At 35.9% G+C, this 23,611-nt stretch overlaps 1 protein-coding gene across 1 annotated transcript; it reads left to right on the forward strand.

The window, feature by feature from the left end:
- Positions 1 to 3,008: 3,008 nt before the first annotated feature.
- Positions 3,009 to 23,318, forward strand: rgs20 (regulator of G protein signaling 20). Its single transcript, XM_066719767.1, has 5 exons — positions 3,009 to 3,076; positions 13,561 to 13,709; positions 16,175 to 16,264; positions 18,251 to 18,485; positions 18,724 to 23,318. Exons 2-5 carry the CDS (start codon positions 13,564 to 13,566, stop codon positions 18,910 to 18,912), a joined length of 660 nt encoding a protein of 219 aa, XP_066575864.1. The 5' UTR covers positions 3,009 to 3,076; positions 13,561 to 13,563; the 3' UTR covers positions 18,913 to 23,318.
- The last annotated feature ends 293 nt before the right edge of the window (positions 23,319 to 23,611 follow it).

Here is a 23,611-nt window from a genome sequence, read left to right on the forward strand (position 1 = left end):
TACCCTTCAAACTGTTATGAAGAGATTGATCTTAGTAGAATTATGAAATGGAGTAAAGTTATGTTCTGCCATTCTTCAAAAAGGACTAGTACGATGCTGATGAAGTTTTTTTTTTAACCAACAATGCTGGATTACCTTGTGTTGTTTTCACCATAGCACTTGTGAAACACTACCCTCTACTGGTAAACGTTCATTTTCCATGTTAAGAAATGTTATTAGTACCCTTAATAATAATATAAACATTTTTTAGAATAATCTATTGGAAAAAGCATACTGTAAAATTATCTTAAACATTGAAACAGTACAATCTTAAAGCATCAAAGGCACTGATACAAATGTTGTTCATAACATTTCCCTCTGATAAATCAATTAAAGGATTGGGATTTTTTTTTTTTTTTGTATCTTTGCCTGTATCAATAATATTCAAATACATGTACATCAGCATTGCATTTTAAAAAGAAACATGATGTAATTTCCTTCAAAAGTAATAATTTCAAATTCAATGACAGTCATTAACAGTAGGCAACTCCCATATTTAACATATTCCTGGAAAATCCACCTCCAGTGCAAGGAAAGATCTGCCAAGCATACAACCAACAACCACAGACCAGCCACACAGGAAACATTACACATATCTTAAGTACACACTTTTCAAATGCATAGCACTCCAGCATAAATTGAGAGTTTCGGGAGAGATGTTTTCCTCATCATCAACCAAGCCTTATTTTTGATTGTAATTAATCTATTTAATTGATTCCACAACACTAGGCCTTTCCAGCTCATGCATTTCAAGCATACCCGCAATACTGCGCTATCTCTTAAAAGAGTTGTTTTGTTAGTGGTTTATTAAATATATATGAAAACAAATGTATCATAACTTTCTGTACACTATATATATATATATATATATATATATATATATATATATATATATATATATATATATATATATATATATTACTCACAATATAATGTAGGCTATATGTACATAATATGAATTCTAATATCTTAAATGTGCAATACACCGACTTTAAAATATATACCCACACAGTTCTTGTAAGTTAATATGTTGTACATTTGTTCATAGTTTTTTACTCTCCTTCTTCCTACGATTTCTTATTGTGCATGTCAGTAGTGGTAAATGTTATTAGAGTGTAAGATTAGATGACATTAAATCATGATTATGATTTGTGAAGCAGAACAAGCAACTTTTTTGTACTTGGGTGAGCCTGCATTAGGCTTCTGTACTAATCACTGACAAATTAGAAAAATAGTGTATAGATGCACAATACTGTACTGATTACATAATGATCTGCCTCTGAAGAATGACAAAATACGTGCATTATTAAATACGTTTTTGAAAAGGGAAGCAGCGTAAATAAAGGTGGTTGTTGTTATTTTTGTATTCTTTATTATAGCCCATAGTCTAAAACTGGGTGTTTCAGAAAGTGAATACGGCTCTGCAGTCCACATGCTGCCCAAGCAACACGCACAAATAACCATTAAAAGCTCCATCGTGTGAGTTTCTCCCATTTCTTTCTTTTTTTGAATATGGCGACCCCAGAGGATGCCTATTCTGAGAATAAACGTGTCCGCACCTTTGATCATGGTTACTGAAAGAGAAGAACACGGATTTCCAATAACTGTGCACAGTAAAGAGGAGCCCGTCTGTTACTGAAGATAAAAGGTTGCTGCTCTGATATATAAAGAAGTGTAAGTATGACTAAGATTATGAACAAATCTCAGGGATGCGAGAATGAATGGCGGTGATTTCAAAGCCTTTCTCTTTCTATATGACGTGGTTCGACCATTGTGTGTTCCTATACGGACACATGCAGATCATTTCATGTCAATAACTACCTTTTTAGTTTCTCCATAAACATTTTAATTCGTATTATTATTGGTGTCTCCAATTCCTTAAAGTATAGTAACGTTTATTATTATTATTATTATTATTATTATTATTATTATTATTATTATGTATTTATTGTATAGTATTTACCTTTTCATTTTGACAGCCAATCTGCGTGTGATGCAGAAAGTGGATGGAAATATAATATAAACGTGTGTGTGTGTGTGTGTGTGTGTGAAAGAGCGAGAGATCGTGTGACATGTGTGCATTTCGTATATCATGTTTAGTGTTTTCATACAATGATGAACAGCAGCAGCGTCGTCATCATCCCGCAGTTCAATGCATGCCAGTGTAAGTGGTGGGTCCTGCCGGCCGGGGGACCGATTCCCACTCCACCGCAATCAGAGGAAGTGACGCGCAGGTTATTGATCAGGTCAGTGTTTGGCCGCGGAAATGGACTCTTCCCTGCAAACAGAAACGTGTCTTTGACAAGAGTAGCATCTGAATGCAAGGGGCTTATTATTAGGCAATGCTTACACCCGCTGCTATATGGGGTGGGTACATAACAGATCCACTTCTATTGCACACAGCCTGGATCTGTGTGTGAGTGTGTAGATATATATATATATATATATGTGTGTGTGTGTGTGTGTGTGTGTGTGTGTGTGTGTGTATGTATCCACACACACACTAATGACCAATACAAACAAAAATGGGTGTTGCAAACGATACACACAGAGTTAAAATATAAAATCTGCAGATAACAAATAAGACCAGGGAAAGAAAGACATGCTTTATTTTGCATCATACATATTTGATGGATGTATTTTGCTAAGAAGCTTATTAATGGACCGCTGCGGTATGCACGGCTCACTGACCAATTCAGTCCCACAGTGGAGACACTCGGATGCGCTCCTCCTTTTAAAAGGTGCACTTGTTCAGCCGGACTGGCGCTTGTTCAGTGCTATTCACAGTTATAACATGAGCACGGCTTGCTCTGGCAGTGCATCGCCTCTTCCACAGTACGCCACGGCTGCGTTGAGTACATGCACCAACTTAAAGAGAATAAGATATACTACTAGTACATAAATAAATAAATATATAAATAACGCACGCATGCGCATGGATGACGCTCAGTCGGTCCTCTGTGAAGAGCCCGGTGCAAACGGATGTAATCAAGGCACAGGATTACCGGCTCTGTCTCCTGGCATACATGGTGAAAGTGTGAGTACCGGCGGCACGGACCGATCCAGACAGACGTGAGATTAATAATAACGGCACCGTGTGCGTGATCTGGGCTGATTGAGAGCCGCTGATTTATAGAGGGAGCAACAGAAATGATGCGCCTCTGCGGTGTAGCTGGATTGTAGTTCTTCATGGGTGCACTTTCTGATAGGTGATTGGGTTATGTGTTTTATATCTCAGTGTCTTTTATAGCAGGGTGTTATGGTGATTACACAACAGCAAGATGCAATGTTTCAAATGGTAAATGTTATCGTCTACACACACACACACACACACACACATATATAGTATGTATATGTGTGTGTGTATGTATGTATGTATGTATGTGTGTATATATATATATATATATATATATATATACACGCATACATACATACTGGAAATGCCTTTTTTTCTTGGCAACAATACTGGTTTTCCCTTTTATTCAACATACTATTGCACTCGCATATTCCGAAGGCAGCGAGTGTGGTTTTGATGTATTAGTATTTGCTACAGTTGATACAGTGTAAGGCGATGCATGGTTTCTGATGTACACCGGCTGGATATGTTACATTATGGCATTGCAGTTTTGATGCCTGAGCAACGCCTTTGCTTCTTTATCCTTTAATTCGACACAGTCTGCGGCTTTTTGTTCATTTTTTGCGTTAACATTGCTTTTCTTTTGCAGATTGTGGTCCTTTAGGTGTGATGATTTACACTCAGCATTGTGAAATATATAATCGCTAATTGTATCAAAATCATCCAAATATATATATATATATATATATATATATATATATATATATATATATTACATCGGAACGCGCGGTTTATCCTCAAATTATATTATTGCTTATAAAAACCATGAGAAATATAATGCGAAGGCAAAAACAATTTCCCAATTAATATAACGTTGTTTGCAATGTATTCTGTTGTTCATAAATCCTCCATTGGTATAATGAAATATGTTATTTGTTCATGTTTGTTTTTATAAAAATAGGCTAGATTGAGAAAAAAATCAATTTACTGTGCGCATAAAAACAAACAAGAAAATCGTGAAGGAATCAATATGCATTAGTGTATTACAGGAATGATCTTCTAAATCACTTTCTTAACTGCGGTTTATCTCTTAAGATGCCCGCTGGTGTGTCTTGGAGAAGTATAACTGTGTCACGTATGATAATCTTCCTGCAAATGTATGGAGTTATGGAATTAAAAGTACATATATTTTTAACACATTCAAACACTAGATGATTTAAATTGTAAAGGGAAAGTTCCTCTACAATCTCGTTAGCAGCACTAAGTTTCCACAGAGCTCAATGGCAAATCGCATCCGAGTCGCAAGGCTTTGGTTGCTCTGGTTCATTCATCGTCGTGAACCTTTTGCACTTAATTTAAGTGTCACTGTTACATTTTAAACCTGTCTAAAATGTACAAATAATAATAATTACAAAACAGGAGACGAAAAACACCTGTATTTTGGAGTAGTATGACAGCATTTTCCTTATAATATAAAGTCGGCACATTTCAATTACACACACCTACACATACATACACACACATACATACATATCATGAAATTATAGTTGCTTATAAATAAATAGTAAAGTGAATACAAAATAAAATCTATACTGTATGAGTGTCAACAATATATCTGTCACAAATCATTATACATATTTCTAATGATGCATTGTTCATTCCCTGCAAATATATGCACATTATTTTTTTAAATCAGTAATGTAAAACAACTGCATCTCTTTTTGGTCATCTGGTAGTCTCAATAAAGTTGTTCAGCCACTTAATATTAGCTTTTGAAAGTCATTTGGATCACCACTGGGTGTAAAAGGAAGGTGTCCACAGAAGTAATCCAGCCACTTCTATTCCCCACCATACAGATCCACTTATAATATTCTGTAGGCCTATATCTTAGAAAAAAGGTTTTTGACCTCCAGAGGTCTGGTGACCACCATAATAGCAATCACAAGAAGATGAACAACCCCAATTTGACTGTCCAGGAAAAGGGTCCAAGAAGGTTTTGCCCAAACACACAGACTGAAACGTGGTTTTGGAAGCTAATTTAAGTTCAAGGGGTACAATTTGGATCTCCTGAAGTAGCAACATAAAACCAAAGACACTCAATGACTTGCAAGTTGAAAGTGACCATATTGTGTGGTTGGATGAAACAACAACAACAACAAATGATTTCAGTAAATGCCAGGAGAAAAGTGAAACTCATGTCATGGAGAATGGCGTCCCCTCTGTGAAGCACAGAGATGGATGTGTTTTTCTGTAATGTTGATTTATATCCCCTAGTCTTGGTTTATTTGTAGAATTGAGGACTGGAGGGTTTATACATGCTTATTCAATGTTAGTGCTACTTAAATTGAATTTTGTATTGATCTGTATTATTACTGCACTTTTGTAATCCTCATGTAAACTGTAAATCACCCTGGATAAGGGCATCTGCCAAGAAATAGATAATATATAGTAAAATAAAATGTATAACAAAAACCATATACCTGGATATTTCAGCCAAAACACCTGGGGTCTTCTGTCAATAAGCTCTAGCTTGATTGCATAGACTTTCCTGCAGGAGAATTATTCAAACCCCCCATCCAAGACTTAACATCAAATGGTTAAGGGAATATAAAATCAACATTCTTGATTAGCCATCCAAATTTCATATCTATCTATCTCAATGCAGAGGAAAGAAGAAAGCACTTCACAAGTGCCAGCTATGTAACCCTGAGAAGCTGGAGAGGTTCTGCATGGAGGAGTAATCTAAAAACATGTTATCAAAGCCAAAGCAGCAGCCACAACATACTTATTACTAGACTATGATTAAATTTGAACATTTCATATTAAGAAATAGTCATTATTTTGACAGTTGTCCTGCTGATACATAAACTATTTATGTTCATAGATTTGGTAACATTTTATGATTTGTGTCACAGACTCTGAATGTACATTTACAAACTGAGCAAACTGTTCTCTACATGTAAGATACATTTGCTGCATTATCTCATGCAGTTATAATAATCATCACCACCAGCAGAAGCATCCTGGTTTATTTCTAACAATGTAGATTTTGTTCATTATATGACTTGAGGTTCCTGGTTATATGAGATATATAAAAAATATCATTCAACAATATATGGTGGAATTTGCCTCTGCATTGGACTAAATTATTTTTTGCAATCCTTTCAACTTCAAATACCCAGAAGTTTTGTTTGTTTGTTTGCCATGGGACTTCTGTTACAAACCATTGTGCAACCCAGATCATTAGCTTTTTGTCAACAATTATTTGCAATGCTCTAATAACAGTCCACTGTATATAAACCCAGGCATTTAATTGTTTAATATCCTTACTATGGAATGGTGACAAACTGATTGATGGTTTTTATTGTAAGATGTGATTGTAATCACGTAATTATTATCATCACCGCCTACACTAGTGTTGCAGAGATATAAATTCCACTGGTATTTACATTTTAGAACTGAAAGACTATGTGAATACAGTTCATATAGGACAACTGACCTTCTAAAGAATGCATATTTGTTTTAATTCTTACTCTCCAGGCTATGTTTCCATCCAAGGCCATTTAAAAAAAGCTAATATAAAATCTACATTTGTTAGTATGTATGTCTATAATCTTTGACACTTTTCCTAACATATTTCCAGACATACCTTCAAGAATGTGGAAGCTAGCAAAAAGTATAAGAAGCAGAAATTGCTTGCTTGAATGATTCCTTGAATAGTTTATTTCCATAATCATCTTACTGGTCAATCCTATACATCTATATCCTGCTTTCCCTCTGTGTTTGCTCGTGGCAGTTTGGAATACCTATGTATTCTCCGTCTCCTTTCTGAATGTGTGCAGTAGTTATCTGGAACAGGTTGTTATGAGAGATATGTGCCGTGGCTTTGGTGAACTCCAAGTGATGCATAGCTTCACATGATACAATTTGACATTGTATGTAGTCTGACATCACTTGACTTAATTTGCTGTCCCATGAGTTCCTAAAAGTAGTCAGGAAAATATTAATTTGAAATAGCTGGTAAGTGGTTATATCAAAATGTTGACCTACATGCTCATAGCAAACTACAAACATGTACATGGAAGTGGTAATATTTATATTAGAAGATAGAAGCATCTGACAAAAATTAAAGACTCCACTAAGTGCAGGATGTTTTTTTTTTATTAGCAGGTGGATCATAGTTTGGTTTTTATGTGACAATAAGAAAAGACAAATTCAACATTTCACTTAGACACGTTTGTATACAAATAGGGCTGGCACCGAATTGTCAAATAGCTTGTTTGATTCTCTGACAACCACGGGGGTGCAAATGACATTAGGGATTACAGTGTCATCTGTGCCAGACAGTGTCCTAGAACTCACAGACCTTTCTGCACATGTTAAATAATCTCTTTTTAATCACAGCAATTGTCAGACCCCTCGTGTTAGGCAGCATGTAAGATCACTGGCAGTGCTTGACAATTCTCTCCTTGATTGGAGCTCTTCTGCTTACATGTCTCCGGATCAAAGGCAAAATAAAATTAATTCCTGCTAGGGAGGGAGCTGGTGAAGCTGCCGAGAGAAATCTATCACTAGGATGCCGAGTAGTCTTTTACAGAGAATTTGAAAAAGTTCATTCTTACTGACTAAAAAAATACATAATGTTACTGTACATTTATGTAAACAAATTATTGTGCAAAACTGTGTTCAGAGGATTTTCAACCCTATTAGATTTACATAGATTTTGTAGTCTGTCCATGGAGACTGCAGAGAAATTAGTTAACTGAAGAAGCAGGTTATATTTTCATGTTTGCATTAGTGCTTGTCTAAGCATTGGACTGGAAGTGGCTTTGTGTGCAGTGGTCCTAACTTTAAAATCTTGAGTTTGCAGTTGATATGTATATATATTAAGGTAATTTTTCTATCTCACTGCATTCCTTTTATAATGCAAGTTGCAAATTATGCGTAAACTGTGAACACGCTAACAGTATACATTTTTGATAAGCACAACATCATAAAAACGATGCATATATTCCAGATATAATTACTAAGGAGTCTAGGAGAACATTAACTATTTATGGATATAAAATAGAAATTAGCATTTCAAGCATCAAACATTGTTTTAAATTGCCTGAACTATTAAAATGGCAGTCCTTGTTGTTGCTGTAGCTTTTTTGTTTACTTTGCAACTATTACTATTATTTTTAAAATGATCAGGTGGTAACTTGCAGGTCTAATTAAACTCTGAGGAGTAAGACATGCTGATGTTTTTTATGTTGCTTTTTTCCATTTCTAGTTCTGTCTTCTGGAAATTCACCTGGGAATGAACATTTAGTTAATTAAAAATAATGGGCCTTTAAATTAGAATGAGAAATGCATTATGTAATTGTTCATATCAGTCATTCATTTTAATCAGCATTTGTGTGATTTGCTGTATAATCTAACCTTTAACATACTTTATTGTTAAACAGAAATGTTAAATGTTCTTAATTATACATTTTTGCAAAACAAACAAGCAAACAAACATATTTTCTAGAGGTCTTTGAACATTGGCTATTAGGTTCATATTTTGATACAGAAAAATAAAAATTGAAACTGGAAATGTAAATGTAAATGTAAAAGCCCCGATGTTGACAAATCACAGATTATGTGTCCTTCTTAATCAGAATATGTAGCAAAATGCTTTGTAACGTGGGATTTTATATTGTTTAATTGTATATTATTATATTTATATACTGAAATAGATAAATTATAAGTAATATTTTACTACAATGTAAACTATTATTTTCTTTAATATTTACTTGATTTTGTTGTGCAATTAAAATGTTTTACATGTATAATAATATAATAACACGACAAATAAAATAAACAATAAACCGTTACTTGCTTGTGTAGCAGGGATGATTGTGTACATGAGCTTGTTCTGGTGACGTAACCCCTCTGTGAAATCAGTGGAGTGTAGCGGTTGTGTTGTGTACTGTTATCTCTCTACTGGGTGTGAGCGGAGGAGCACCTCTGTCAGTGCAGCTCAAATCCCGAGTGAGGGGATCCGACCTGCACGTGCTAAACTTGGACATGCACATTACATACATCAAGGCATCATAATATTTGTAGGTATATATTCAGGTGTATGATTAAACAATTATACCAAACAGGTGCTAATGATCATAAATTCAATATGTAGGTTGAAACACAATCATTAACTGAAACAGAAACAGCTGTGTAGGAGGAATAAAACTGGGGGAGGAACAGCCAAACTCAGCTAACAAGGTGAGGTTGGTGAAGACAGTTTACTGTCAAATGTCATACACCATGGCAAGACTGAGCACAGCAACAAGACACAAGGTAGTTATACTGCATCAGCAAGGTCTCTCCCAGGCAGACATTTCAAGGCAGACAGGGGTTTCCAGATGTGCTGTCCAAGCTCTTTTAAAGAAGCACAAAGAAACGGGCAATGTTGAGGACCGTAGACGCAGTGGTCGGCCAAGGAAACTTACTGCAGCAGATGAAAGACACATCATGCTTACTTCCCTTCACAATCGGATGATGTCCAGCAGTGCCATCAACTCAGAATTGGCAGAAAACAGTGGGACCCTGGTACACCCATCTACTGTCCGGAGAAGTCTGGTCAGAAGTGGCCATCATGGAAGATTTGCGGCCGAAAAACCATACCACTGACGTGGCAACAAGGCCAAGCGACTCAACTATACATGACAACACAGGAACTGGGGTGCAGAAAAATGGCAGCAGGTGTTCTGGACTGATGAGTCAAAATTTGAATTATTTGGCTGTAGCAGAAGGCAGTTTGTTCACTGAAGGGATGGAGAGTGGTACACGAATGAGTGTCTGCAGGCAACAGTGAAGCATGGTGGAGGTTCCTTATTCTGCAGCATGACAACGACCCCAAACATACAGCCAAAATCATTAAGAACTATTTTCAGCGTAAAGAAGAACAAGGAGTCCTGGAAGTGATGGTATGGACCCCCACAGAGCCCTGATTTCAACATCATCCAGTCTCGGATTACATGAAGAGAGAGAAGCAGCTGAGGCTGCCTAAATCCACAGAAGAACTGTGGTTAGTTCTCCAAGATGTTTGGGCCAAACTACCTGCCGAGTTCCTTCAAAAACTGTGTGCAAGTGCCCCTATAAGAATTTATGCTGTTTTGAAGGCAAAGGGTGGTCTCACCAAATATTGATTTGATGTTGATTTTTCTTCTGTTCACTCACTTTGCATTTAGTTAATTGATAAATATGTATTAACATGTCAATTTATGAAAGTATTCTTACTTTATAGCATTTTTTCACACCAGCCTAAAACTTTTGCACTGTACTGTATGTCATCCAGGAGAAGCTATTGAGAGATGAAAGAACAACTTTGAGTCTATTTGTTTGTAGTCCAGCTGCTTGATATTAAATCATTCCTACCAAGTTCACTTAGCAGATGGGTGAGAGAGGTGGGACTTGAAGGTGCAGGAATCCAGTTCCAGTGCAGGGCTCTGTTTTTAGTTAGAAATGTGTTTTTGTATTAGATTTAACAGTATGCTGTAGTGTGTCATAGGTGTAGGCCTTCTGCCTGGCACTATGTATGTACAGTGTTTTAGGGCAAACCTGGCATGGCTGGTTAGTCTTGTTCAGGACTAATTCTTTTTGCTTATCGGTGTTATAATACATGAGTATAGGGAATGCTGGGGCACATATTTACTGCATAGTTGTGGGAGTGTCCCCCAAAGTAAGCCCCCAATAATGTGATAATGTTTGCTGGGATGGGTGGGTGCCAGCAGAGGGACTTGGTCCTGCATGGTGTTTGTGTGTTGGTCAGGGGAAGACTTAAAGGGGGGCTGAGGAAGAAAATGTGAGTTGGTGCTCCTGTGTGTGGGGGGGGCTGCTACCTGCCCTGAAACTGCAGCCATATTCTTATTTTTCCAAAAGCAATAATTGCCTACAGTGCTTTTACCTTCTTCCATGGATGCCTCATAGTCTGGACATCAACCTAACATGGAAACCACAATTAACTTGTTCACATATGCCTAATGGAAAGACCTCAGAGAAAGACTTAATCAATTATGGAGAAGTATTTTCTGGAGAAATGTATATTACGACAAAACATTTCACATAATACATTGGATTAAGGGCTACAATATATCCGTTTGTATTATTGTTCCAGACTGTAAATAAAAACATAGTGATATATTACCTAATTGAGTTAAGGTACTTAGGGCATAAAGTATAATAATTGTGCATGTTTATTTCAGTTCTGAGGTTGTCATACCAATATCTGTCTCATATCCTTTTAGAAACACAGACTCAAACCCAAACTCAAATCTTAGGTTTTCTCCTCTCACAAGGAGCTTACAATATGAGTAGCCTTTTTAACACCCCTGGGTGTGTAATGTATGACTTTATCTTAAAAGATGCTTTCAATTGGTCAACACAGAGTTTTGTTAATCGACTTCGGAGAATACAGTATGCTTTTCTGATGAGCTAAATTAAATTTAGAGATTCCACCCTTGGAATGGACTACTTACTGACTTTAATTTACTTACTGGGCACCCTTTCGTAAGAATTAGATATTTATTTCAACATTTAACATTCCATCAGAAACCCAAGGGTGTACAGCAAAGCCAAGCTATACATTTTAGATACTTTTCTTACTCTAAATGTTCTTTAGTTTGCATAGTTTATGCAAACGGAGTAAAATGTGTTTATTCTCAACGTGAAGGGTTTACATTTTGAGAAGTACAGTTTGGCTTATACATCATAGAGAACTACATCCTGGAATTTCAGATTGCTTTTTTAGCACAGAATCTGTATTCATAAGTCCAGGTGCAGGGATTAGTGAAGGCTGTTTGTTCTCTTCAAACTATTGATGTTTGGTTGTTTGACAGGCCATGGGATATGGGAATTAATTGCTACAATTATCTTTCCATTTTATGCTACATGGAAGATGTGATTTATTTGTAAAAGTAGCAAACTGCAGTTGACAATTGTCATTACACTGAGTTGGAAGTGGACAGCATCTTTTCAGTGTTTCTAAAGCCTGCTTTGGGGACTTTTCAAAATGTACCACTTTACCACAGGATGCACAATTTCTCCATTTGTTTTTACCATGGCTGTGGATGTAATTATTAGGGCATCAATGGGTAGTAGGAGGAGAACGCTTGGCTTTTGAAATGCGACTACCAACAATTGGAGCATTCATGGATGACATGACATGACAACTAAGACTATGACAGCAGGCTGCACTAATTGGTTATTGGGGAAATGAGCCACCAAAACAAATGGGCACGAATGAGTTCAAGCCTGCAACATCAAATCTCCATAGTCAAAGGTAAAGTAGAGGATAAAATGTTCTACATTAAAGAAGAGGCAATTCCAACAGTGTCTGAGAAGCCATTGAAAAGTTTAGGAAGATAGTAGGACAGGGACCTAAAGGACACAGTTCGAATTGGAGAAGTGAGACAACAAGCAGTGGAATGGGTGAAGAGCATAGACAACAAGGTTTTACCTGGCAAGCTGAAACTCTGGTGCTTTCAGTTTGGTCTACTGCCAAGGCTGCTGTGTACAAAGTTCCCCTAATAACAGTGAGAAGCTGGAAATGTTAATTAGTTCATACACCACTTTACATCCTGTCAAAATGACCAAGTACTGCTATGATTACATGCAAAGGACAACATTTCTACATCCAGGTGAGCCAAAAGAAAAGTTAATAAAACCAAGTCACATCTAGGACCACTGTAAACAATTAGAGATTGGAAAATTCTGGCAGATGTTGGTCAACGGGCTATATTTCCAACTGAAAATGCCACCACTAGCCTTCGACCAGACGCCATCTTGTGGTCTGCATCAGCACGCCTTGTTCAGCTGGTAGAATTAAGAGTGGCATGGGGGGAGGCAAAATAAGGTGAACCCCAGAGACAGCATTACACTTCAGCCATCAGTACCAGGCAGAAGTATATCTACATCATCAGGTGGAAGGGAATGTTGGAGATGTACTGACATGCAGATGGATCACGTTAGGTTACTTTGGTATTAATTATCTTGGCGAAAGCTGAGTTCATGTACTCATGGAATTTTGACACCCATTCTCACGCTATGGAAATCATGTATGTCATCAAGCTCAGGTGATACCATCTGATGCTTCATGTGGACAATATCACAACCCTCTATATTTGAAGCTAATTAAGGGTGACTGCTTAATAGATCACTTATCACATGACTACCATGGCTTATTTTATGCATTAGCTATCGGTTAATGGTAATTATGTCAAGATAAATGTGTCTGTTTAACTTAAAAAGAGAAAAATCTTGGTAATCTTTGTTAATAAAATGTATTATTATAATTATAATTACTATTATTAAAAGTTGTGTAAAAACGACTGTAATTGCACCATAAACACAGGGGTTACTTCGTCCAGCAGACTGTGTTTCCTTGATTAAAGGCAACGCTCTTTTCCCCTCTCCTGCAGCCCATGGGTTCGGAGCGGATGGAGATGCGCAAGCGGCAGATGTCGGTGCAGCAGGAGACGCCGGGCGCTGCACAGGCACAGCCGGACGCAGGCAACCGTGCCTCCAATGCCTGCTGCTTCTGCTGGTGCTGCTGCTGCAGTTGCTCCTGGTATGTTGTTCAGACAAATCCACGTTTCCTCAAATGTGCCGGTGCTTTAGACCACTATTAACAGGGATCCACACAGTGCTTAAGGACACTGTTTTCATGATTAATATGCACGTAAGGGAAATTAATTGCACCAAACATGCTTCTAATCAATGGTTTGTGAAGTAAGAATTGAAATAAGGCCACCATCAGAGAATTTGTTCTAAAAGGTTGACTAACAAGATATGATATGTGTTTTTAGCAAATACTGTGCTTTTTCTAGTAAAATCAAATATCTAATTCAGCAGTGGTTTTCGAGGTAAGTATTTTGTTATTTTTGTATACACATTTGTGAGTGACAAAGATTGATATTGGGTTACATTGCTCTGATGCAATGCAATATAATTTCAGGCTCACTTTGGGTTTTGATAACCGAGTCTTTTGCAGCACTGTATATATTTATACTATATTTCTATTTAAAAACATAGATGTATGCATTGTACAATTGTACTTGATGCAAAACACAACTTTGTAATACATATGTTAAAATCTAAGCTTACAACCTAAGTACTAAACCCAACCAATTCAGCAAATATAATAATTAAATGAACACATCATGCCAAAAATGTGTTTTATAATTTCACTGCTTAGATGTTTTTTAATCCATGACAGTTTGTACAGAGGTTCCCATTAAATCATGTATGGATGAAAACTGGGTGGTTTTGCCAAATTCTGTAGGCTTTTGTTGACAGTCCGTTAGTGTCTATATATTTTAATTTTAACCAGTCAAAATATTACATGTAAAGGACAACATTTCTACATCCAGGGGAGCAACCACCAAAGAAAGTTCATAAAACCAAGTCACATCTAGGACCACTGTAAACTGTTAGAGATTGGAAAATGCTGGGAGATGTTGGTCAAAACTGCGTGGTTTAAGTTAAATCCAACGTATACTTTAATTTGGTTGTGGCTAACAAATACATCTAATACAAATGCATACAGCTACACAATTCAGAGCAGTTCACACATCCTGCAGTGATTATAATTCTTGCACAGATGTATATGAATTACTTCAATCAATGTCAATGGCACCTCGTCAACATCACAAAACAGCAGTGTATCAGAATCTGGTATTGCTCAGTTCCTGTTACTAAACTAGGCCACTGGCTGGTCTGAAGTCTTGCCATGATTTAATTATAATATAAAATAATAATAATTTTGCACATGTTGCAAAAATATAATGGCTATATATTTATTACAGTATTCAAAGCTAAAAGCAAAAGAGGACTAGAGGATGGGTGTTTACAACAAGTTACAATATCTCTGCTCCATGGATATAGTCACCACAGATTTATGTTCTTCGCATAGAAATCTAGACAGGACTATTTGTTTAAAAAAATATCTATGAGGTCAATATCCAAAACAGGGGTTTTCTTCATGCCTGGCATTATAAATACTCTACCAACACTGTCAATGCCTTTATTTTACTTGTATGTATTTATTTTTGTTTTGTTGTGTTTTTGATTTATTTACTTGTGTCTTCTCAAGGAACATACAGTATAGGATCAAAGTAAAGGGTAGATGAGAAATGGTAGATCAAGCTTCAACCCTTGCTTTAAAAAAATCTCAGTATTCTGGAATAGTCTTTCACTGCATGTACAAGTTTTTCCAAATGCATTAGACATTAATACATTTCTCACATAAGGAAGCTCTGGATCGACAGATATTTCCTTAAAATAAGCATTTGTATGAAACGTAGTTAGCTTGTATGGGTGAGTGCAGCGTATATGCAGGGGAAGTAAATGTGGATCTCAAAGAACATTTTTATGGCAGTGTTTGCTAGTCAGAAATATGATCATAACTGATCATGAACTCTAGTATAAGCATAGGGTGTTGCATACAATATGTGTCTAACATTTAGCCAGGCATTTAAATTGTTTTAATTATTGTAATAAGCTGGTAAAGAGAATCCATAGTTTCCACAAAAGAAGAAAGTAAACACATTTTACACTCTCTAATCAAGTTATAATACAAATCTCCATATATTCTTAGAATTGCGGCATGCCTTGGCTTGAATTAAGGGAATTAATGTAGTTATTGTAGCTTCCAAATGTATTCAAACCCTAAATGTAGTATGACTGAAAGTTTATATTTCTTGCTAATAGTTCTTATTAACCAATTCTGAGGATACTCAGTTATTTTATTGCCAAAATGTGCTTAGTTTACTTCATGTCTTGATTATGCCACCCATTCTATTTTGCCTTCATCGTCATTCAAACAGAAGAGTTAACCAAAGACAATAATGCATCACTCACTCCCTGTTTTCTGTTTTCACTGGTCTTTATTTCTGTGCCAGGATTAATTGCCCAGACATCCGAAAAAATTAAGAAATGAAGGCATGACACCAATAGTTGCATGCTTATCAAAATCTCATTTATTGCTATCTGTTATCTGTCCCTGGATCAAATGATTTGTTTACTACCTTGCAGTCTTACTGTTAGGAATGAAGAGGGAGAAGAGAGAGACAGGAGAGACTCTCATGATGTCAAGACAGACAGCACCACAAACTGTGAAGAAAGGTAAATATCCTCTGCTATAATCACTTGAATTTGACTTTTTTGTGTGTATTATTTCTCTTACTATGCTATTAATTTGGTAATTTAATTTTGAGCAAAGTGGCATTTTGACTGGTTTACAAGCATGATAATTGAGAGACATATATATATATATATATATATATATATATATATATATATATACAGTGAGGGGAAAAAGTATTTGATCCCCTGCTGATTTTGTATGTTTGCCCACTGACAAAGAAATGCTCAGTCTATAATTTTAATGGTAGGTGTATTTTAACAGTGAGAGACAGAATAACAACAACAAAATCCAGAAAAATGCATTTCAGAAAAGTTATACATTGATTTGCATGTTAATGAGGGAAATAAGTATTTGATCCCCTATCAATCAGCAAGATTTCTGGCTCCCAGGTGTCTTTTATACAGGTAACGAGCTGAGATTAGGAGCACTCCCTTTAAGAGAGTGCTCCTAATCTCAGCTCGTTACCTGTATAAAAGACACCTGTCCACAGAAGCAATCCCATAGAAAATCTGTGGAGGGAGCTGAAAATTCGAGTTGCCAAACGTCAGCCTCGAAACCTTAATGACTTGGAGAGGATCTGCAAAGAGGAGTGGGACAAAATCCCTCCTGAGATGTGTGCAAACCTGGTGGCCAACTACAAGAAACGTCTGACCTCTGTGATTGCCAACAAGGGTTTTGCCACCAAGTACTAAGTCGAAGGGGTCAAATACTTATTTCCCTCATTAACATGCAAATCAATTTATACCTTTTTTGAAATGCGTTTTTCTGGATTTTTTTGTTATTCTGTCTCTCACTGTTAAAATACACCTACCATTAAAATTATAGACTGATCATTTCTTTGTCAGTGGGCAAACGTACAAAATCAGCAGGGGATCAAATACTTTTTCCCCTCATTGTATATATATATATATATTTATATATATATATACATATATATATATATATATATATATATATATACATATATATGTTTGAACTCTGCATGATCTTTGAGCAGAGACTTGCTTCTGTTGGAGCTGTGTCTAAATTATAATGCATGATGTGCTTGGGATGCATGTATGAATGGTATTTGTATGCATATGTTGCTTTGGATAATCTTATTTTCTCTCTCATTTATTTGTATCACTTTATTTTGACTCATAATATCTACAGCAGATATTCATTGCAATCTGACAGCAGAACTGCTCCACATTTGTATGTGTTGCTGTGTATTTCTGTTTAATGCCTAAGGATGACAATGTCAGCTAGTTTTCATTATAAATAACAGATGATTAATGCCACACTGAAAGACAGAACTTCACTACAATCTAAAAAGAATGACTGTGGAACTCGTCTAGAACTTTGTAAAGTACAAAGGGCTTGAAGAGTTTTGAAGAGTTTTGCTAGCACATCTTGAAGAACATAGTATTAAGTGGCAAACAATCAGGCATGAGGCATTAAAATCTCACCGTTTTCCTTGCAATCACCACAAAGTCATCTCACACAGGTGGATCACCATGTTCTCATGAATGAATGTTTTCTGTACATGAAAACCCCATTTCCTAGAACATTTATGTGAAAACAGCACATGAACTTGTATTTAGCCATGCATATAGCTGATTAAACATGACCCCATGCAACTTCCCCTATTAGCATAATGTCATGAGAAAAATAGAAAGCAGCCTGTGGACTGTAGTCAAACCTTATTACTGCTGCTTTATCTTAATGATTTTATAAGTAATATGTTTTCCTTTTTGTAGTCTTCTAACTTAAACTCATGTAGTTTATGTCAAGAATCTTTAGCTGGGATCTCGCCAACTAAGCAGATGATTTTTTTCCTCAGCATTGAATGTTAATTATACATTTAAACAGATTAGCTACTACTAATTTTGAAGGTCAGATGCATTAAGGAGCACTTCTGTTTACTGATTACAGTAGGAAGACTTCACACTCATTCTTTTTTCCATCCCTTTCCAATTCTGAAGCCCGAACCCAACTTTGGAAGATGTATGTACCTGGGGCCAGTCATTCGACAAGCTGATGAAAAGTCCCGGTGGGAGGAATGCTTTCCGAGAGTTTCTACGAACAGAGTTTAGCGAGGAGAACATGCTCTTCTGGCTGGCCTGTGAGGACCTTAAAAAAGAAAACAACAAAAGTATTATCGAAGAGAAGGCCAGGCTAATATATGAGGACTACATCTCAATCCTTTCGCCGAAAGAGGTGGGTGTGTGGATGGGTGAATAACAATTCACTATGTCTATTATAATTATAAATATATGATACTGCTGTCAGTAATCTAACTTTAGCTTTGTATTACTGCTGGTACTCCCTTCTGTAAAGTTAATATATTTGTCTGTCCTTGCAGCCAAAAACAAACAAAAAAGATATATAGCCTACCTCCAAGCATTACCCTTTTAATTTTCTTCTTTTTCACCAAAGTTTTGACTTTTTTTATCAGGTAAGTCTGGACTCCAGAGTTCGTGAAGTGATTAACAGGAACATGCTTGAGCCAACATCCCATACGTTTGATGACGCACAGCTTCAGATCTACACCTTAATGCACAGAGACTCATACCCCCGATTCATGAACTCTGCCGTCTACAAGAACCTGCTCCAGACCTTATCAGAGCCGGCCACGGAGTCATAGGAATTAACCTTTTTATTTCATAATTTATTTAGAATAGTATACGTCAGAGGGCCAAGTTGCTCTTCACAGGGATTTTATAGCTATACGATCTGCACCTGAAAGTAATACTCAGACCTCTTTTACTATGGATTTTAACCTGTAACACCTGTTGAGGGCTCCACACCACAAGCTAAAAACAGCTTCAGATCAACTTAGCAAGACACTCCAAAGGAAATTAATAATGTCGTATTTATTTATTTATTTATTTATTTATTGAAAACTATGTTAATGGGCTTTTTTTGTTAAAGATAATTTTCTATTTGGTGAGGCAAAAGTGACTTCTCCTGCAGCTGTTTACATTAGATGTAGATAAGGGGTTTGCACAGTTTTTAAAGCAAGTGATATGTACAAATAATTGAAGGTGACTACCATTAGGGATGGTGGTCGGTAGTTTGGCTGTTTGTTTACCCAGTTTGGATACTCACTTTTGCTTCACAATGCTTTTAATATATACATTTCATATACAGTGCTGTGAAAAAGTATTTGCCCCCTTTCTGATAGTCTGCATTTGTGCATATGTGTGACACTGAATGTTATCAGATCTTCAACCAAAACCTAATATTAGATGAAAGGGACCCAGAACAAATAAGACAACATGTTGATACTTATTTATTTAGTAAAGAAAGTTATGCAACACCCAGTTCCCCTGTGTGAAAAAGTAAATTGCCCCTTAGACTCAATAACTGGTTACGCCACCTTAAGCAGCAATAACAGCAACCGACTGCTTCCTGTACTTATTGATTAGTCTCTCACAGTGTGGTGGAGGCATTTTGTCCCACTCCTCTGGGAAAACCTATGGGTTTTTCAAGCATGAACTCATTTCAAGTCCTGCCACAACATCTCGATGGGGATTAGGTCTGGACTTTGACTAGGCCATTCCAAATCCTTACATTTCTTGTTCTTCAACCATTCTGATGTAGACCTGCTTGTGTCTTTGGGATCAATTTTTTGCAGAATCGTGGCAGGACAGCCACTCCTGGGAAGATCTACTACTGTCCCAAACTGTCTCCATTTGGGCAGTATGGCTCTGACTCTATATACTACTACAACCCACAAAAATATCTGACCAAATTCAATGTGAAAAATGTGCAAAATTACAGAAAATCAGACAGGGGACAAATCTTTTACTCATCAAAATCTACTAGGCAACTCCAAATTTTAAACTTCTTAAAATTCCAAAGGTATTGATTTAAGATACACTTATTTTTAGATTATGCCTATAGACCTCATCCTCACAGAAGACCAAGGACTGTAGTTATTTATTATTTTTTGACATCTAAAGGTGCTGTTTGGGTTCAAAAACATCACAATAGGTTTTAATAAGGTAAGTATGGTTTTAATTATACTTTGAAAGCTATCCCTCACCTTCATATGGAGAATATAAAATAAATACGCATGAAAGGGAAGTAATATAATCCTTTAATATTTATGCATATATACTGAAAACAAAGATAATGGTTTGTCTGTGTTGAAAGACAGAAATATATAGAAATAGCTATCTATTCTAGTCAGAAGCTGCGTTTACTCTTCAAACAACAGAAATGTACTTGCTGTTCCAGGACAAAAGCAGAATAGTCAATTTATCAATAGTAGTGGGTTGCAGAATTGATAAAGAACTTCAAAATCTATGGACTATACCAAATTATAACCAGCTGTGTATCAAGTGGCGTTTGCACTTCAAGTCGATAATCTGACATCCTGTTTTTTTCTCTGTACACTGAGTTGCTGTGTATTATAACTCAATTATTTTCTCTCAGAATTGAATTATAGTCTTCAAACCAATACACATTTTAGATGGTGCTAGTTTAAAAAATGCATGAACATAGTCATGCCTGCACAGGAATTGCAGTACCTTTTCTGAATTTGAAAAAAAGACACAATTATTCTCAAATGAACAAATCACTTTGCTTCACAGCAATTGCTCATGAAACATAATTTGTGTAACATCCTATTGAAAATATGAAGTTCACTTCCTGAAGACTGTAATAATAATAACAATAATAATAATAATAATAATAATAATAATAATATAAAATTAAAACATTTTAAAATATATGTTTACAAGTCTGTTTCATTTCATATTCTTGAATAATGTAATCATTAACTATTTTTTAAAAACACAAACAAGAAAACAAACATAATAAAATCAAAAGATCACTGTGACCACATTCAGTCTGTGGAATACTTACAATAGCTGTGACTTAAATGAGGGTACAATACGTTTTCAGTTTAATTTGGTTATGCTTACACTAAAATATACCTCCAGTGCAATTACGTACATATACTTCTCTACAGCTGGAAAACCAGTATGAAAGACTGAAATGTCATAATGGTGTACATTTTAACTATAGGGGACCAAAGCCTGTAATGTGAATAATAAATAAATACATATATACATTTCATTATAGAAAATAAATTATCTTTACACTTGATATAGCTTACTATTTATAATATTGTATAGCAACATGACTTAATCAAACTTGATGAAAGTAGTCTGTTACATTTATGCACTTCTAAACTTTACAGCACATAAACTATAATGATTTGAATTTCTCTTCTTTCACTTCGTAAATGACACATGATGTGTGTAAGTGACACCATTATGACTTAATATCACATTTGTGTGCTTCTCTAAATGTACGAAATATGTCCTTTCCTTATTTTCCAAAATAAATATATTTTTGTTTCCTTCTAGCTAATAATGGCCCATAATCGTATCAGACTTCCTTTTGTAAATTGTAACAATTAAGTGAAATGAAAATGATATTTTAATATTGATACATTTATAGTGCCGGGAGGGATACTCTGAAGAAGTGTTCAATTACAAATTTGAAAGCCTTTTTGTACGTAATGCAGTGCAATACAATAGTAACTCAATCAGAGTACTTCGACTCTTATCTTTGAGAATACTTTTGGAATATTCACTCTAACAAGAACATATTTTCTAAAATGTAATTAGAGCTTTTGCACCAACTTCCATATTGAAGTCATACAGAGTCTTGCATTAATCACAGAATGATGATTGACTCACATTGTCCTGCAGTCTTTTCCTTCTGACTGTAGGAAGACTCCCAGCCCGTAAACAGGACACCAGAGAAAACACATACTCTAATTGACTTGGATTTTGCTGTGCTTCTCTTTTGTTATTAATATTTGTAATACAGTAAATGTTTCAGTATTACTCCACATTTACTGTTATTTTTATAGAAATGCATATGGTCTCATTTTATGTTGAGAATAACTTGTAATAATAGTAGAACAGATATTAAAATAATGTATTCCTAAAGTAATCTGACAATCTGATTAATTTACTGATTTGGAGAATTATATGAGATTAAGTCACAGATCATTTTCAAAACAAAGCTATTAGTATTCTGTAAGGGAATAGTTTTTTCAAAGTAACCCTCCCATATAGATATAGATATACATATGTATATATATACACACACACGGAAAAGAGAAACTATAGATCAAAACTAGTGATAAGATCTTGGGGAGGCCATCAGCCAGCAGTGGATCAATATAGGTTGATAGTGATATACACAGACACACTCATAGAGAAACTTTCTGAAACTTTGGAGTTGCCAAGTTACTTTTTGCTAGAATTACATGTCATGTACTCAAAGACAAGAGCTACAATTGGGGAAGTGCCTTGACATTTAGTTTGTGACAATTATGACATGGGCTGTATTTGTTTAAACCTCGTGCCACATTTACAAATGACGATGTCGTAGCCACTCGCGGTGGTTTAAGGTTGTGGGCTACTTCCACTTGTCTGAGTATACTTACTTGATATGTTCAAGTTGAGCTGATGGAAAGATAATATAGATCAACCTCAATGTATCTAAACCAATGGTTTGGAGTAATACTGCCTATATCTTTTTTTATATTTAATTTTTTTGAGTGTAGTAAAATGTATTATTTTTAAATCAGTTTGCTTAAAAATGCATCTCTAATTATTAATCTGTGAATGTTTATATTTGTTTTTAAAGATTTGTTTTTTTCTTGGGAGTTATTTTACTGATGAAAACACTGGACAAATTGTGGGTATTTGAATTCTTTGAACGACAATAAAGCACAAGAATTTTATCCAGTTTTCATTGCTCTGCTGTTTAATGTTTTGAAATTCGTACTGAAACATTACAGGTTGTATTGACAATAAAAAGAGAGGGGAAGCACTACCATTTTAAAGAAAAGATTGAAACCAATTCCACGGTCTCTACATGAATTCACACCTAATCATCGGCATTGATTCACAAGTGGATTCCTACTGGAATATCTCATTCCCTAATTCAGCAGTGAATTCTGGCTGTGGGGAGGGAAAGCACTCGTGCAGTTTGTCCATCTGCTTACCTTCTGTTGAGAAGGGCAATGGCACAAATGGGTCGCTTCAACTGGAGTGTGAAGCGAAACTCAATGCCCTTTCTAAAGGCCTAGTATTCCTCACTGTCCCCCTCAGAAACCGGGATCAATCAAGTGTCCACTCGATACCCTCTACTCTGTTCCCACTGGCATACGCACTGCACAGCACTGCAATGTGTTAAACCACAGGGGAATGTGTAAATACTGCTGCAACAGGCGCAATCGCTTCACTTTAGTTCCTGCACACAAAAAATTGAATGTAATTGCTTTCTCCATTTCCAGGTGCAACATGAATCAC

Source organism: Amia ocellicauda, chromosome 2, assembly GCF_036373705.1.
Source record: "Amia ocellicauda isolate fAmiCal2 chromosome 2, fAmiCal2.hap1, whole genome shotgun sequence".
Lineage (NCBI taxonomy): Eukaryota > Metazoa > Chordata > Actinopteri > Amiiformes > Amiidae > Amia > Amia ocellicauda.

Coding starts and splice junctions, on each gene's coding strand:
- rgs20 (XM_066719767.1), top strand. CDS start 13,564: ATGGGTTCGGAGCGGATGGAGATGCGCAAGCGGCAGATGTCGGTGCAG. Junction 16,265..18,250: donor ACCACAAACTGTGAAGAAAG/GTAAATATCCTC, acceptor CCAATTCTGAAG/CCCGAACCCAACTTTGGAAG. Junction 18,486..18,723: donor CAATCCTTTCGCCGAAAGAG/GTGGGTGTGTGG, acceptor TTTTTTTATCAG/GTAAGTCTGGACTCCAGAGT.